Raw genomic sequence first — 14,963 nt, forward strand, 5'->3', positions numbered from 1 at the left:
TGATGAAATTGACGGGGAGAGCAGTTGACACTATTCCGACGGAAGGCGAACGTGAGTGGCTTGTGGTCTGTATATATCGTGAAAGTTCGCGCTTCCACTTGGGGGCGAAAATATTTCACTGCCTGGTATACTGCCAGGAGCTCACGGTCATATGTGCTCCATTTTCTCTGTGCAGGCGAAAGCTTGTGGGAATAATACGCCAGTGGCTGCCATGCGTTGTCGGACCATTGTTGTAACGCGGCACCGATCGCCGTCTGGCTCGCGTCTACGACAATTGCTAATGGCGCGTCGAGCCGTGGGTGTGCGAGAAGCGCCGCGTCGGCCATGCTCCTCTTTGTTGCCTCGAACGCAGAACACATGTCCTCTGTCCACTGTATCAGAGACTTGCTATTTACTTTAGGGCCCGATAATGCCGCCGTCAAAGGTTCCTGCAGCTCCGCAGCGTGAGGAAGGTGTCGTCGATAAAAATTGAGCATCCCCAAAAAACGACGTAATTCTTTGATCGTAGTTGGTCGGGGTAGCTGCAAGATAGCGTCCACCTTCTCGGACAGAGGAAGAGAGCCTTCAGCAGAAATCTTATGGCCAAGAAATGTCACCTCTGACTGCCCGAAAACACATTTGTCCACGTTCAAGACGACACCGTAACGCTCCAACCGCTCGAAAATCTCTCGCAGATGTTGTCGGTGTCGATCGTAGTCAGCAGAGAACACTAACACATCGTCCAGGTAGGCGAAACAGAACGGCAGCCCTTGGAGAACCGAGTCTATAAACCTTTGCCAGGTCTGAGCGGCATTGCGTAAACCGAAAGTCATAAATTTGCTTTTAAATAAACCGAAAGGCGTTATTATTGCAGTCTTTGGAATGTCGTCATTGGCCACCGGAATCTGTGTATACGCTTTAGCGCAGTCCAGAACTGTGAACACCGTGGCACCATGTAAAGCGTGATTATAATCCCTCAGTAACGGAACGGGATATCTGTCCGGCACTGTTCGCGCGTTAAGCGCACGGTAGTCACCGCATGGGCGCCAAGCTCCACCCTTCTTCGGAACAAGATGTAATGCGGAGGACCACGGGCTCTTAGATGGCCGCATTATGCCCTCGCGAATCATGGCGTCAAATTCTGCCTTCGCTATCTTCAATCGGTCCGGAGCGAGACGCCTAGGTCGGCATGCTACTGGGGGACCATCCGTCGTTTGAATGTGATGCACCGTGTCATGTGGTATGAACCTGGGAGCGCCGGGCGGCCTGGTCAAGTTCGGATATTTAAGCAGTAATTCAGTGTACTCACCCTCCGTAGCATGGACCAACTTGGCACTGTGCGTTGCGGTGTCGCGACGGAAACCCGTGACTGCTAAGCCAGTGACGCTGTCTACCAAGCGTGCGTTAGCGACGTCCGGCAGCAGATGGTAGTGTGCGAGAAGATCAGCCCCGACGATCGCCTCCGTGACGTCAGCCACTGTAAAATTCCACCCGTACGCGCGACGTAGGCCGAGATTAAGCTCCATCCTCTGTGTGCCATATGTTGCGATGGAAGAATTGTTGGCAGCCGTCAGACGGAAGGCAGTTGGCGGCCGGCAACGATGTATGGCTGTTCGTGGTATGATACTCAGGTCCGACCCCGTGTCTATTAAAAACTTAACGCCGGAACTCCTATCGGTAACGAACAGGCGCTTGGAGGATAACTGGCAGTCGGTTGCGCCTATTGTCGACCGCCGGTGGCGTTTGGGTGCGAGCATGGCGATGTGCACTTCCTTGCCTGATCGCCGAATCGTCGGTGGTACCAGCACAACGGTACCTCGCCTTGCGGAGTGGTAGTACCGCCGGAAGATCTGCTTCTCGAACGCCGCCGTCTGTATCGGCTTCTTCTATTATTGTCGTCGTCACGTGCCAGCAGCGCACTGACCTGGGCGCACAAAAGCTCAACCTTGGCAGCGAGAGAATCATGGTCGGCTCGTGCTACAGACGCGGGACTGTTTGCACTGTTGTCCAACGCCGCGACTGCGCTGACCGGAGCCGGTGTGATCGCGTCCTGAATCCGGTCTGCTAGCTGCGCCACGTCATCCAGCGGCATGTCCGTTTGTGAGGCGATTATGGCTTTTATTTGCGGCGGCAACCTACTGCTCCACAGTGTTCTGAGCAGACTGTCTGGCACAGTAACGGTGTCAACTTTGCTGCGTAGATGTCGCAGGTATTGAGAAGGCTTCCTGTCGCCAATTTCTTCCTGTGTCAGAACCTGACGTATCCGGTCCTCTTGTGACGCGGCCACCCGTCGAATCATCTCTGATTTTAGCCTGGCATAAGCTCCAGCCTCGGGCGGTGCTGTGATTATGTCCTGCACCTCGGCTGCATAACGTTGGTCGAGTTGGCTCACAATCAGCGCAAATTTAGTTGCTTCGACCGTTATTCCAGCGCAGCTAAAACTTGCCTCTGCCTGCGCGAACCAGAGTACCGGGTTGTCGGGCCAGAACGGCGGCAAACGGACTGCAATTCTGGAGACGGCCTGCTGTTCGGTCATTATGTGCTCGTTACTTACGTAGCTCACGGCTGCTTCTTCTTAATCACGTCGGTCTCTGCTTGGATCACGTCGGGCTCTGCTTGGATCACGTCGGGGTCACCACTTGTCGGGTACAGCTAAACTGGTGGCTGTCCGACCTTTGCTTAACGTGATTCGGAAAAATGAAGACCTTCAGTTGAGTAACAATAACTTTATTGCGAGCGCGTATCTTGCGACGCCCGGCATGCATGGACAGATCGGAGCTATAAAATTTGCTTCCGGCCTATACAGAGTATCCTTAATCCTCGGAAAACTTCCGTAATTAGGAGAGGAAACAGTACTCGTCCACACAAGTCAGGAGGCAAGGAACTACTACTCACTCAAAAAAACAAGGAATAATAACAATAAACCGAACGTATATAAAAGATAGAAAACACAGCGCCTCTAGAGGCTGGGCGCGGAACTACACCAACGTCGCGTAAAGTAATTGCGACCGCACACCACTGCACTGACACACGCGCACAGCACACACACACACGAGCGAGCTTGAATTAGCGCGCTGCAGCGTCGCTACAGTAGCAAACACGAAACAATACATGGCAAAATGTTTATATTCGTATTAATCTTATGGCGAAGAGAATACTACATATGATTCACAATTCATAAAAGCTCCTATTAGCAACCATCTCTTCTCACAGGTAGGAAAAAATTCAGAACGTAGAGTTGGCCATATTGACAAACATCCAGAACAGTCTTGCCAGTCGGATTTTCGTAGCACATTGAAATGCTGCTACATTCGAAGATCAACAATACAGAATTTGTATTTACTTCGTTGGATAATGTACCAAAATACAGTGGTCGTCTTCCACTTTTTTTTAAATTTATTTACTGACGCAGAAATTTTGGTGCCAGTATTTATCTTTGTGCCTACAAAGCATGCCTGTGTGGCGCTACATATATTCGACGGCAGAAGTTAGTTGTGGCGGGACCCACCAACATTTTTCAGAACTCCCGCTTGCTTTGCACTCGATTCTAAGCCGCAGGCAGTTTTTTGGATTACAAAAACCGGAAAAAAAGTTAGATTCGAGTAAATACGGTAGTTGTATATATACATTAGTTCATCCTTCCTGGGAATCAATACTCTCAATGATTTTTGCATGTTTTCGATGTAGATACTGCAAGATAATGGTCCAGGGAATTCCAAGACCAATCAAAATGTGTACAGTAGCGCCTCAGACTAGCCCGGAAGTGCAAAAAGAAGCGAGAAGATTTATATATGTAGATGTAGGAGATTTCATAAAATATATTTATTTACTTACTAAAATATGACTACAACTTGCATTTTATGTTTACATGCAGTAATGATTGTCTATTATGCTTTTGATAGATGATGAATGCAATGTACGTTGTAATGGCAAAAAGATCTTTTTATATAATGTAACTTCAATTTAAGTTTTTTTACTTGTGCTCTAAAACCTTTGTTTCTTGCCAAATTTCACAATTCTGCACCAACAGAAGCATCCTACAGGTTTTCTTGAGCGAGTTTGTGAGTGTCAAAATATGTGGCATTAATGGCCCTATCTATTGGCTGCACTGACTTAAAAGCTTACATTTTTTACACCACCAAAGGGGTCATAGACCTTAGTAAGTGCCATAAATTTGAATTTCATACACTAGCCTGTTCATGAGAAAAACGTGTCTTATCAGATGGATGGACAAAGAGACAGACAAATAAAAAATGATAAAAAAAGTGTGTTCGTATTATATAATTACAAATTAACAACATTTGCAGTTTTTCCAATACTTGTGATACCTTGTTCCTTGTCAAATTTCATGAGTCTATGTTAGTGGGAAGTAACATTTAGGTTTTGATGAGAGTGTTATTGAGTACTGAAGTATGCCACATAAATGGCCATATCTTTTGACTGAATCGACTTAGAAGGGAATATAGGCATTAATAAGAGACCTTAATTTGGACTTGATACATCTACCCATTCCTGGGAAAAGGATTGTTAACAGTCTGACTGACGGACATCAAAGCGATCCTGTAAGGGTTCAATTTTTACAGATTGAGGCATGGAGCCCTAAAAAGGGTGTTCTGCAACCAGGTTCAAATGAATAAAGACAGATGTGAAAGATATGAAGATTATGATTGAAAGAGAAGAGCTAGGTTCTGATTAGAGTTGTGTAATAAAAGTCTGTGTGTGTTGACATGGACATTATGTATAATTAATGTTAAAGTGATTAAAATCACCATGTTCCAAGATGTTGTAATTAACTGATTAAGATGGTTTACATGACGTCTTTCATATTAGTGGGGAGATATGATGTATGACATGACATTTTTATTAAACGACTTGTCATACTGCCAGCCTACTGCGGCGACAAAAGATGTTTGTGACATTCTGTAGAAAGTAAGTGTCAGGACAGCCCACTGTAGGAGATATTGTTATGGTGTGTACAGATGGAACAAAGTTGAAGCAATCGCATCTACAAGGTGAGACAGCAAGCAAGCACCTCCACCTGCTGTGTGAGGGCCATTTGTTCCTCGGCATCATGGTTTGAAGGTGTTTAGAAGATGAGGTGGGAAAGATGAGGCCATGGATACAACGAATGCATGCCATGAAAAATGACTGTTGAACTGTCTTGCGTAGAGAATATTTCTTGCCTTTACCTTATCCAAGCAACATCAGTTTTAAAAAAAAATGCCAACCTGCATTGTGCACAAGATTGAGACACAATGTTTTCGTAAGAAAGTGTTACTACAGAAGTACAGTGGTTGACATCATGCAAGTACTTGGAAGATAATTAACGCTCTCTTTCTACACCCACCCATGTGTAAGGTGACGAAGTTCAGTGGAGATGCTTTAACACGGTCAGATGGAGCTGACTGGTAGGACTATTTCAGCAAACATCAACAATGGCAACCAAAAGAAATTTTACCAAGTAGATCTACAGACATCAAACATACGAAGGTTTCAGATTACACACAGAAAATGTAACATTCATACCATACCAAAAACCATCTACATTGCATTTCAAGTTCTAAAATTGCTTCTAGAGTGCCTGTAATTATCCTAGAAACAAGCTGGCCCTCTCCTCACCTACTTCCGGTTTTTCCTTCTCCTCTTCAATAATGTACGTTTATTAGTATTGTGAATGATTGTGATGCTAGACAGAAAGTGGGGTAATTTTCACATTCTTCACAAGCATAATGATTACATTATTTTTAGAATCTAATGGAACTTCCTCAGTTCCATAAATTTTGTGATGCATAATTTTATTCGTGACCTTGGTTGATTGTTGCACAACCCATTGCCTGATACCAGTACAGAAAGTTCATTGATATTTTATCACTACCTGAGCATTTGTCACTTCCAAATTTATACAGATATTTTTGGAATTCAGAAATAATGACTGAACAACTTATTGCACCGTGTCAGGGTGTATATACAGACAATGTTTACAACACCAGTTTTCCCAGAAGAAAATACACTATACCCCAGTTGAAGTACATTTTTTCCATGTTTTTCCTTGGAGCTGTAAAACTTATCAATCTTTTGAAAGGTGAAGGTCCTGTACACAGCATATTTTCATATTACTAAGTATAAACATGAATTCCACAAATATGGCAGCGCAACTTCCGAAGGCAATGAAATCAAGACCGCACTGTACTGCTGTCAGCAAATTTTAGCTAGTGTCCATTCTCACACATAACATAAATGATCTTGCATAAAAGTAAATTCTTGCATAAAAGAAAATTCTCAAGCCACCATTCACAACATTTTCATGTGATCTGTTAAATATGTAAACAGTTGTGACATCATGCTTACTGAAAGCAGTTTGTTGCTAAGAAATTTTAAGTCTCCATTAGAGACAGCCAGAATGGCTACGTCATCAGAAAACCTTAGTATTGGTATCTAGACTCAGCATTTTAATCTCTTCTTTTACTGCTTCTTCAATGTATGACTTGAACGGAACTTATCTTTACTAACCTCTGTAGGTAATTGGTCTCACAATTTGACGTTTGCATCTACGTCTATGTGATTACTCTGCTATTCACAATAAAGTGCCTGGCAGATGGTTCAATGAACCACCTTCAAGCTGTCTCTCTACCGTTCCACTCTTGAATGGCACGTGTGAAAAACGATCACTTAAATATTTCTGTGCGAGCCCTGATTTCTCTTATTTTATCGTGATGATAATTTCTCCCTATGTAGGTGGTTGCCAATAGAATGTTTTCGCAATCGGAGGAGAAACTGGTGACTGAAATTTCATGAGAAGATACCGTAGCAACGAAAAACGCCTGCCACTCCAAGTCACGTATTATGTCTGTGACACTATCTCCCCTATTTCGCAATAATACAGAACAAGCTGCCCTTCTTTGTACTTTTTCAATGTCATCTGTCAATCCCACCTGATGCAGATCCCACACTGCACAGCAATACTCCAGAATAGGGTGGACAAGTGTGGTGCAAGCAGTCTCTTTAGTAGACCTGTTGCACCTTCTAAGTGTTCTGCCAATTAATCAGTCTTTGGTTACTCTACTCACAATATTATCTATGTGATCATTCCAATTTAGGTTATTTGTAATTGTAATCCCTAAGTATTTAGTTGAATTTACAGCCTTCAGATTTGTGTGACTTATTGCGTAATCGAAATTTAGCTGATTTCTTTTAGTAATCATGTGAATAACTTCACACTTTTTTTTGTTCAAGGTCAATTGTCACTTTTCACACCATACAGATATCTTATCTAAATCATTTTGGAAGTCGTTTTGATCATCTGATGACTTTCCAAGAGGGTAAATGACAGCATCATCTGCAAACAATCTAAGATGGCTACTCAGATTGTCTCCTATGTCGTTAATATAGATCAGGAACAACAGAAGGCCTATAACACTTCCATGGTGAACGTCGGATATTACTTCAGTTTTACTCGATGACTTTCTGTCTATTACTGCAAACTGTGACCTTTCTGACAGGAAATCACGAATTCAGTCGCAGAACTGAGGCGATACTCCGTAGGCACACAGTTTGGTTAGAAGACGCTTGTGAGAAATAGTGTCGAAAGCCTTCTGGAAATCTAAAAATATGGAATCAATTTGACATCTCCTGTCAATAGCACTTATTACTTCACGAGCATAAAGAGCTAGTTGCGTTTCACAAGAACAATATTTTCTGAAACTGTGCTGTGTGTCAATAAATCGTTTTCTTCGAGGTACTTCATAATCTTTGAACACAGTATATGTTCTAAAACCCTACTGCAAATAGACATTAGTGATATAGGCCTGTAATTCAGCGGTTTACTCCTACTTCCCTTTTTGGGTATTGGCGTGACTTGAGCAATTTTCCAGTCTTTAGGTATGGATCTTTCTGTGAGCGAGTGGTTGTATGTAATTGCTAAATATGGAGCTATTTTATCAGCATACTCTGAGAAGAACCTGACTGGTATACAATCTAGACTGGAGGCCTTGCCTTTATTAAGTGATTCAAGTTGCTTTGTTACTCCGGGGATATCCACTTCTATGTTACTCACCTTGGCAGTTGTCTTTGATTGGAATTCAGGAATATTTACTTCATCTTCTTTGGTGAAGGGGTTTCAGAAAACCGTGTTTAATATCTCTGCTTTAGTGGCACTGTCATCAGTGACTTCACCGTTGTTATTGCGCAGTGAAGGTATTGATTGCGTCTTGGCACTTTTGTGCTTTATGTATGACCAGAATCTCTTTGGGTTTTCTGACAGATTTCGAGACAGAATTTCGTTGTGGAAATTATTAAAAGCATCTCACATTGAAGTACATGCTATATTTCGAACTTCTGTAAAACTTGGCCAATCTTGGGGATTTTGCGTTCTTTTCACTTTGGCATGCTTCTGCAACAACAATCTGACCCAATTTGTGTATCATGGGGGATCAGTACCATCACTTATTAATTTATGTGATCTCTCAATTGCTGTCTCTTTGAAAACAATCCACAACTTTTCTACACTTACATGATCAGATCGAAAGGAGTGAAGACTGTCTCTTAAAAAGACGTTAAGAGCATTTTTACCAGCTTTTTTTAAATAGATATACTTTGCATTTCTTTTTGATAGTTGTAGGTGTTATGGTGTTCAGCCTAGCAGCAATTGCCTTGTGGTTGCCAATTCCTGTATTCGTCACAATACTCACTATTTGTCCAGGATTATTTGTTGCTAAAAGGTCAAGTATGCTTTCACAACCATTTATGCTTTGAGTGGGCTCATGAACTGATTGTTCAAAATAATTTTCTGAGAAAGCATTCAGTACAATTTCGGATGACGTTTTATGCCTGCCACCGGCTTTAAACGTATAATTTTTCCAGCGTATTGAGGGTAGATTTAAATCACCACCAACTATAATTGTATGAGCGGGGTACTTATTTGAAATGAGACTCAAGTTTTCTTTGAACTGTTCAGCAACTATATCTTCTGAGTCAGGGGTTGGTAAAACGTTGTAATTAATAGTGTAGTCCGATTGTCAGGTATAACCTCTACCCATACTATTTCACACGAACTATCTACTTCAATTTTGCTACAAGGCAAACTACCTCTGACAGCGATAAATACTCCACCACCAATTGTATTTAATCTATCCTTTCTGAACACTGTTAGATCGTTTCAAAAGATTTTGGCTGAACTTATTTCCGGCTTTAGCCAGCTGTCTGTACCCACAACTATTTCAGCTTCAGTGCTTTCTATTAGGGCTTGGAGCTCTGGTTCTTTCCCAACACAGCTACGACAATTTACAACTACAATACCATTAGTTTCTACAGCTACCTTATTGTGTTTTACCTGCCCACTTTTAGATGGACGTCCCTTCTGTGGTTCCCTGAGACCCTCTAACCTAAAAAACCGCCCAGTCCCTTCCACACAGGCCCTGCTACCCATGTAGCCACCTCCTGTGTGTAGTGGACTCCTGACCTATTAAGTGGAACCCGGAAATCCACCACCCGATGGCCTTAGTCAAGAAATCTGCAGCCTACACGGTCACAGAACCCCCTGAGCCTCTGATTCAGACCCTCCACTCAGTTCTGCACCAAAGGACCACAGTCGGTTCTATTGACGATGCTGCAGATGGTGAGCTCCGCCTTAATCTCGGAAGCAAGACTGGCTCTCTTTACAATTTCTGCTAGCCACCCGAAATCAGACAGAATCTGCTCTGATCCAAAGCGGCACACGTCACTGGTACTGACATGAACCACCACCTGCAGTTGGCTGCACCCTGTACTCTTCATGGCATCCGGAAGCACCCTTTCCACATCCAGAATTACTCCCCCCAGAATGCACACGGAGTCCACACTGGCTTCCTTCCCCTTCTTGGCAGCCATTTTCCTAAGGGGCCCCATTACGCACTTAATATTGGAGCTCCCAACTACCAGCAAACCCACCCTCAGTGAATGCCCATACCTTGCGGGCCGAGAAGCTTCCTCTGGAACAGGGTGGGTGACTGCATTCGGCTGCGAGACATTGTCAGCCACAGATGACACCCAAAATCTGTTCGTCAAACGAACTGGGGAGGCCCTGCAATCGGCCCCTCAGAGAGGTTTTCTCTGCCTGCCAGACTTTTGAATGATCTTCCACTCGACCACGGGTGAGGGATCAACCTCAGTGCAGGCAGTACCCTGGGCGACCACAGCAGTGGACCGATTGGAAGACACGTGGGACGTGCTCAATGTCCCTCGCATCCCTGTGTTTGATCCCCCACAGTGACGCCCATTGGTGGCAGCCTCAAGCTGTGTGTCGGAAACCAAAGCAGCCTGGAGCTGCGAGCGAAGGATCGCCAACTCCTGTTTGAAGCTCGTAAAAATATGTAACAAGCGAACAGTGTACTCATCTTATTAGTAGCAGGAACTAGCGGTGCTGCTCTCCCCGATGGTCTAACTGACACTGAGCTGTTCTAACCAAACGAACAAAAGTCTGTATGATACGAGGGTCGACACAAGCGTCGATAACAATGGCGGTACTGTACACTACACTTTTATTCAAATAAAAGGTTGTGCCTAGTGAGCACTCAAACATGCAAGCAATTATGGTCTAACACATTAAGTTCAACCAAATGATTATTCAAATACAAAAACATATTTATTTACAGCAGTAATATGTACAATGTGTTTAGTTTGTACAAAAACAGCAACTGTATACAGTATTTTCATGGGATTTTCTGCATGAATACACAGAAGATAAAATCACACTCTGTAGACTGTGTCAAATTGGTGGAAATCACAGCTACTTGATAAGTGATAACATATCAACAAAAAATCACAAAGTAAAATCTTCAGGAATGTCCAATTTGTGTAGTAAGGAGAAGGCACCAGTGCCAGATCGACACGGACGACCAACCATGATGCGGGATGATGGAGACTCCAGTTCATCTCGTTTACCTGCGTGTAACCAATGCACTTGTTAATGTACAATTAATTTTATGAATTCTGAAGTTAAATAAACTGAACCTCTAGCAGTAATTATTAATGAACAAATACTAAAACTCAATAAAATTAAACCAAAAGGAAAATAATCAGCAGCAAAGTAATATCTAATTATATTCAAATCAGCAATGGATATACACAAATCATAGAATCAAAACTCGATATAAAAGGAAATTCTCAAGCCACCATTCACAACATTTCCTGTGACCTGCTAGAAATGTAAACAGTTTTAATGTAAAATAATTTCCATATACAAATTAACTTTGTTACCATCAAATAAATGTGCAAAGAACTAATACTATGAGTGGTGCCAGACAGTAAAAACATATGCAAATGTCAATTAAACAATATCTTCTTCTGGTGCGTGTGTGTGTGTGTGTGTGTGTGTGTGTGTGTGTGTGTGTGTGTGAGTGAGTGAGAGAGAGAGAGGGGGGGGGGAGGGGGGGGGGGGAGGAGGAATGGGGAGAGAGGGAGGGGTTTCTCTTCAAAATGACATATGTATGATATCTGTACAATGTTTGGTTCTTGTGCAATAAATAATTGAAAGTGTTTCCGGATGTTATATACACCCTGTATTTCCAGTACTGGTTTTCCATAATTGGCCATAACTGTGACATATTTAATGTTCACCATTTCTAGTGTACACGAAACAGAGACGTTCAGGGAATTAATAAAACAAGTTTTTTTCGTTAAAAACTGTTCCAGTCTTATTATAAACAAATGTGAGCGTTAAAACAATTAAGAGTGAAAAAAGCACTGTTAAAAGTGGATTCTAGAGATTTCTCTTATTTGTCTGATGTGTCTTTTCTCTGTTTTTAGTACTATTTCTCAGTAGAACCAACTGATTACACTGTTCGACATGGGTTCTATTTCTGATATTAAAGTATGTGCTTCTAGACCATTTTACCGTGGGAAATTCTAATATGTAAACAAAATATCGTTGTCAGGGATACTTTTTATGTAATATGTATATATATGTATATTCACAATTCATGGCAAACACAGAGAAGTTATAGAGAAATACGGGTATGTTGCCGCATCCAGTAGTGATAGAATGTGATAATTTCTTGTGCAACAGCAGGTGGGAAGAATCAGACGTCATTAGGTTATCCCCCCCCCCCCCCCCCCCCCCAGACCTATGTCATTAAGACCACCTGAAACGTCTCATTAACTCGAACGGCGACAGCCGGTCGTTGCCTCGGCAGTAAAGCTTCACGCCTCCTAGGGGCAGGTGCATCGAGTTTACAACAGTGGTGTTAGCCGCAATTTGTGTCAGTCTTAAGGAGTGGGTGTTTTGGCTGACAAGTAACTGTCTGTCATATTTCCGAGCACGGTTGAATTTTTTAGTTCCTGTGTGTAAACTGATTGAGCCTGGTGCTGAAGGTAAAACGACTGCTTGTTTTTACACATCAGCGTTCCTCTAGTTCCCTACTATTAATTTAATACAGGAGTATTACCAAAGTGGTATTTTTAAATTTGCAGAAATGCCACATCATCGTGGATGTCGATATAAGCCGGACAACTTCTGCTACATCTGTGGGAAGTTCACTTTTGCCAGAAATAGGAAGAAAAATTCTTCAGTCATAAAGAAAGCATGCAAACATTACTTTGGAGAAGAGGTAGGAGACCAAGATAAAGAATGGGCACCACATTTCTGTTGTGCTAAATGTTACTGCAAACTAATTCAGTGGTGGAAAGGTAAAGAGAATGTGGTGTTGTTTGCTGTTCCCATGGTGTGGAGGGAGCCTAAGGACCATGTTACTGATTGTTATTTCTGTCTAACAGAAATTCATGATTTTACAAACAAAAAGTCGAAGAGGCACATTGTTTACCCAGATCTGCCTTCAGCGAGAATGCCAGTGCAGCATTCCGACAACCTTCCAGTACCTTCAAGAGCTCGAGGTCAAATTCCAAGTGACAGTGAAAGTACTGAAGAAATCACAGATGATGATTCTTTATATCACTGCACAAGTGAATCATCGCCACATTTGTTAACACAGGCATATTTAAATGATTTAGTACTTGATCTAGGACTAAGTAAACAAAAGGCGCAGCTGCTTGGTTCAAGATTACAAGAGTATAATCTACTGCACCAAAGTACTAAAATCTGTGTGTTCAGGCACAGAGAACATGCCTTTATTTCTTATTTTTCAACTGACGACGCACTGACATTTTGCAATGACGTTGCTGGCGTGATGAAAGTGCTGAACTTCACTTATATTTCACAGGAGTGGAGACTTTTCATAGATGTATCGAAAACAAGTCTGAAGGGTGTTTTGCTCCATATCGGAAATAAAATACCCTCTGTTCCAGTAGCTTACACTAGTCTGACAAAAGAGAATTACGAATTCATACAAAGGATGCTAAATTCATTAAAATACAATGAACACAAATGGAAGATATGTGCAGATTTCAAGGTAATTGCTACGGTACTGGGAAAGCAACAAGGCTACACAAAGTATGCCTGTTTTCTTTGCGAGTGGGATAGTCGAGATCGAAATTCTCACTACGTGAAAAAGAAATGGCCTAGGCGAAGATGGAAAGTTGGCGAAAAGAATGTACAACGTGAAAGTCTGGTAGCTCCTGAATATATACTACTTCCACCGCTTCACATCAAACTTGGCCTGATGAAACAATTCGTGAAGGCCATGGATCCAACAGGCTGTGGGTTTGCATATCTAGCTACCAAATTCCCCCATCTTTCAGCTGCAAAAATAAAGTAAGGTGTATTTGTGGGCCCACAAATCAGGGACCTGCAGAAAGATGCAAATTTTGAAGCATGTTTAACTGATAAAGAAAAAACCGCATGGGACTGTTTCAAGATGGTGTCGGAAAACTTCCTCGGAAGAAGAAGAGCTACTAACCACAAAGCAATGGTGAAAGATATGACCAAAGCATATCAGGATTTGGGGTGCAATATGTCTTTGAAGGTACATATGATGGACCCTCATCTGGACTACTTCACAGAGAGTTGTAGTGACGTATCGGATGAACATGGGGAAAGATTCCATAAAGACATTTCTACCATAGAAAGGCGCTATGAAGGGAAGTGGGTACCTTCTATGTTAGCAGATTATTGCTGGAATATCATTCCAGAGAAGAAAGATCCACAATACAAGGCAAAAAAGGGATGTGCATTATAAGGCAGTGGCTCATTGTTTGTCAATTTTCTGTAATTTCTCATGTCAAATAAATACTTCAAAGTATATACACGAAGGTTACTGTGTTATATGTTAGATCCCACCCTCCATTAATGTGATTAACTTATAACATCATAAAGACGTGCATTTGTTTGTCGAATTTCACCTCATGTTTGCTGCACTATATCAGAAATTGAAAAGAGAAATAAAATTGTGATTACTCATAAACTATCCCTGACAGAAAAAAACCAAAAACAGTTTTCAATTCAGCACTCAAAATACAACTAGGATCACAATATCTTTTATCAGAAATAGAAAAAAGATTTTCTTTTGTAGAACAGTGTTATTTGTGTGTGTGTGTGTGTGTGTGTGTGTGTGTGTGTGTGTGTAGTACAGCCTAACTTCTGCACCATTTCAGTGCAGTTGTCTGCTCATTGTAAATGAGTATTGTAGTTCTATTACATATTTATTACCTTATAAATAGAAAGAACATATTTTCTTAAATTTTCAATCCAGATCATTAATGCGATTTTAATAAATAAGTGTTGCAAAATGATCCTTTCATACAGTGTTCCTTAAGAAAATAAATAAATAAATAAATAAATAAAATAAAAAGACGATCATTCTACTTGGGATCTGTGGAAGGTACATTAGCTTATTTATTTTAGCTGAAAATATTTGTCATGTGTTATTGTTTTTCTGACATGTTCTACATCCTGGAGGACCTCATCGCTGCGGATCAATTGGAAAGCAAGTAAATCTAATCTAATCTCTAAACTATTTTGAAACACAAATTTGCTAAAGCAGTATCTCTCTCCCACTTCTAACTTTTGTGCCATACCCGTTTTTTTTAAAACATACGGATTTCCTAGCATATTTAAT

The 14,963-nt window shown here is 41.8% G+C and overlaps 1 protein-coding gene across 1 annotated transcript in view; it reads right to left on the reverse strand.

Moving 5' to 3' along the window:
- Nucleotides 1-10,614: 10,614 nt before the first annotated feature.
- Nucleotides 10,615-14,963, reverse strand: part of LOC124776695 (DNA-directed RNA polymerase I subunit RPA1) — a 307,614-nt gene continuing 303,265 nt past the window's right edge. The window contains exon 29 of the mRNA XM_047251802.1: nt 10,615-10,896. Coding sequence (XP_047107758.1) covers nt 10,775-10,896 — 122 coding nt within the window. The 3' untranslated portion in view covers nt 10,615-10,774. The remainder of the gene's footprint in view (nt 10,897-14,963) is intronic.

The sequence above is a fragment of the Schistocerca piceifrons genome, chromosome 1 (assembly GCF_021461385.2).
Source record: "Schistocerca piceifrons isolate TAMUIC-IGC-003096 chromosome 1, iqSchPice1.1, whole genome shotgun sequence".
In the NCBI taxonomy this organism is placed as follows: Eukaryota; Metazoa; Arthropoda; class Insecta; order Orthoptera; family Acrididae; genus Schistocerca; species Schistocerca piceifrons.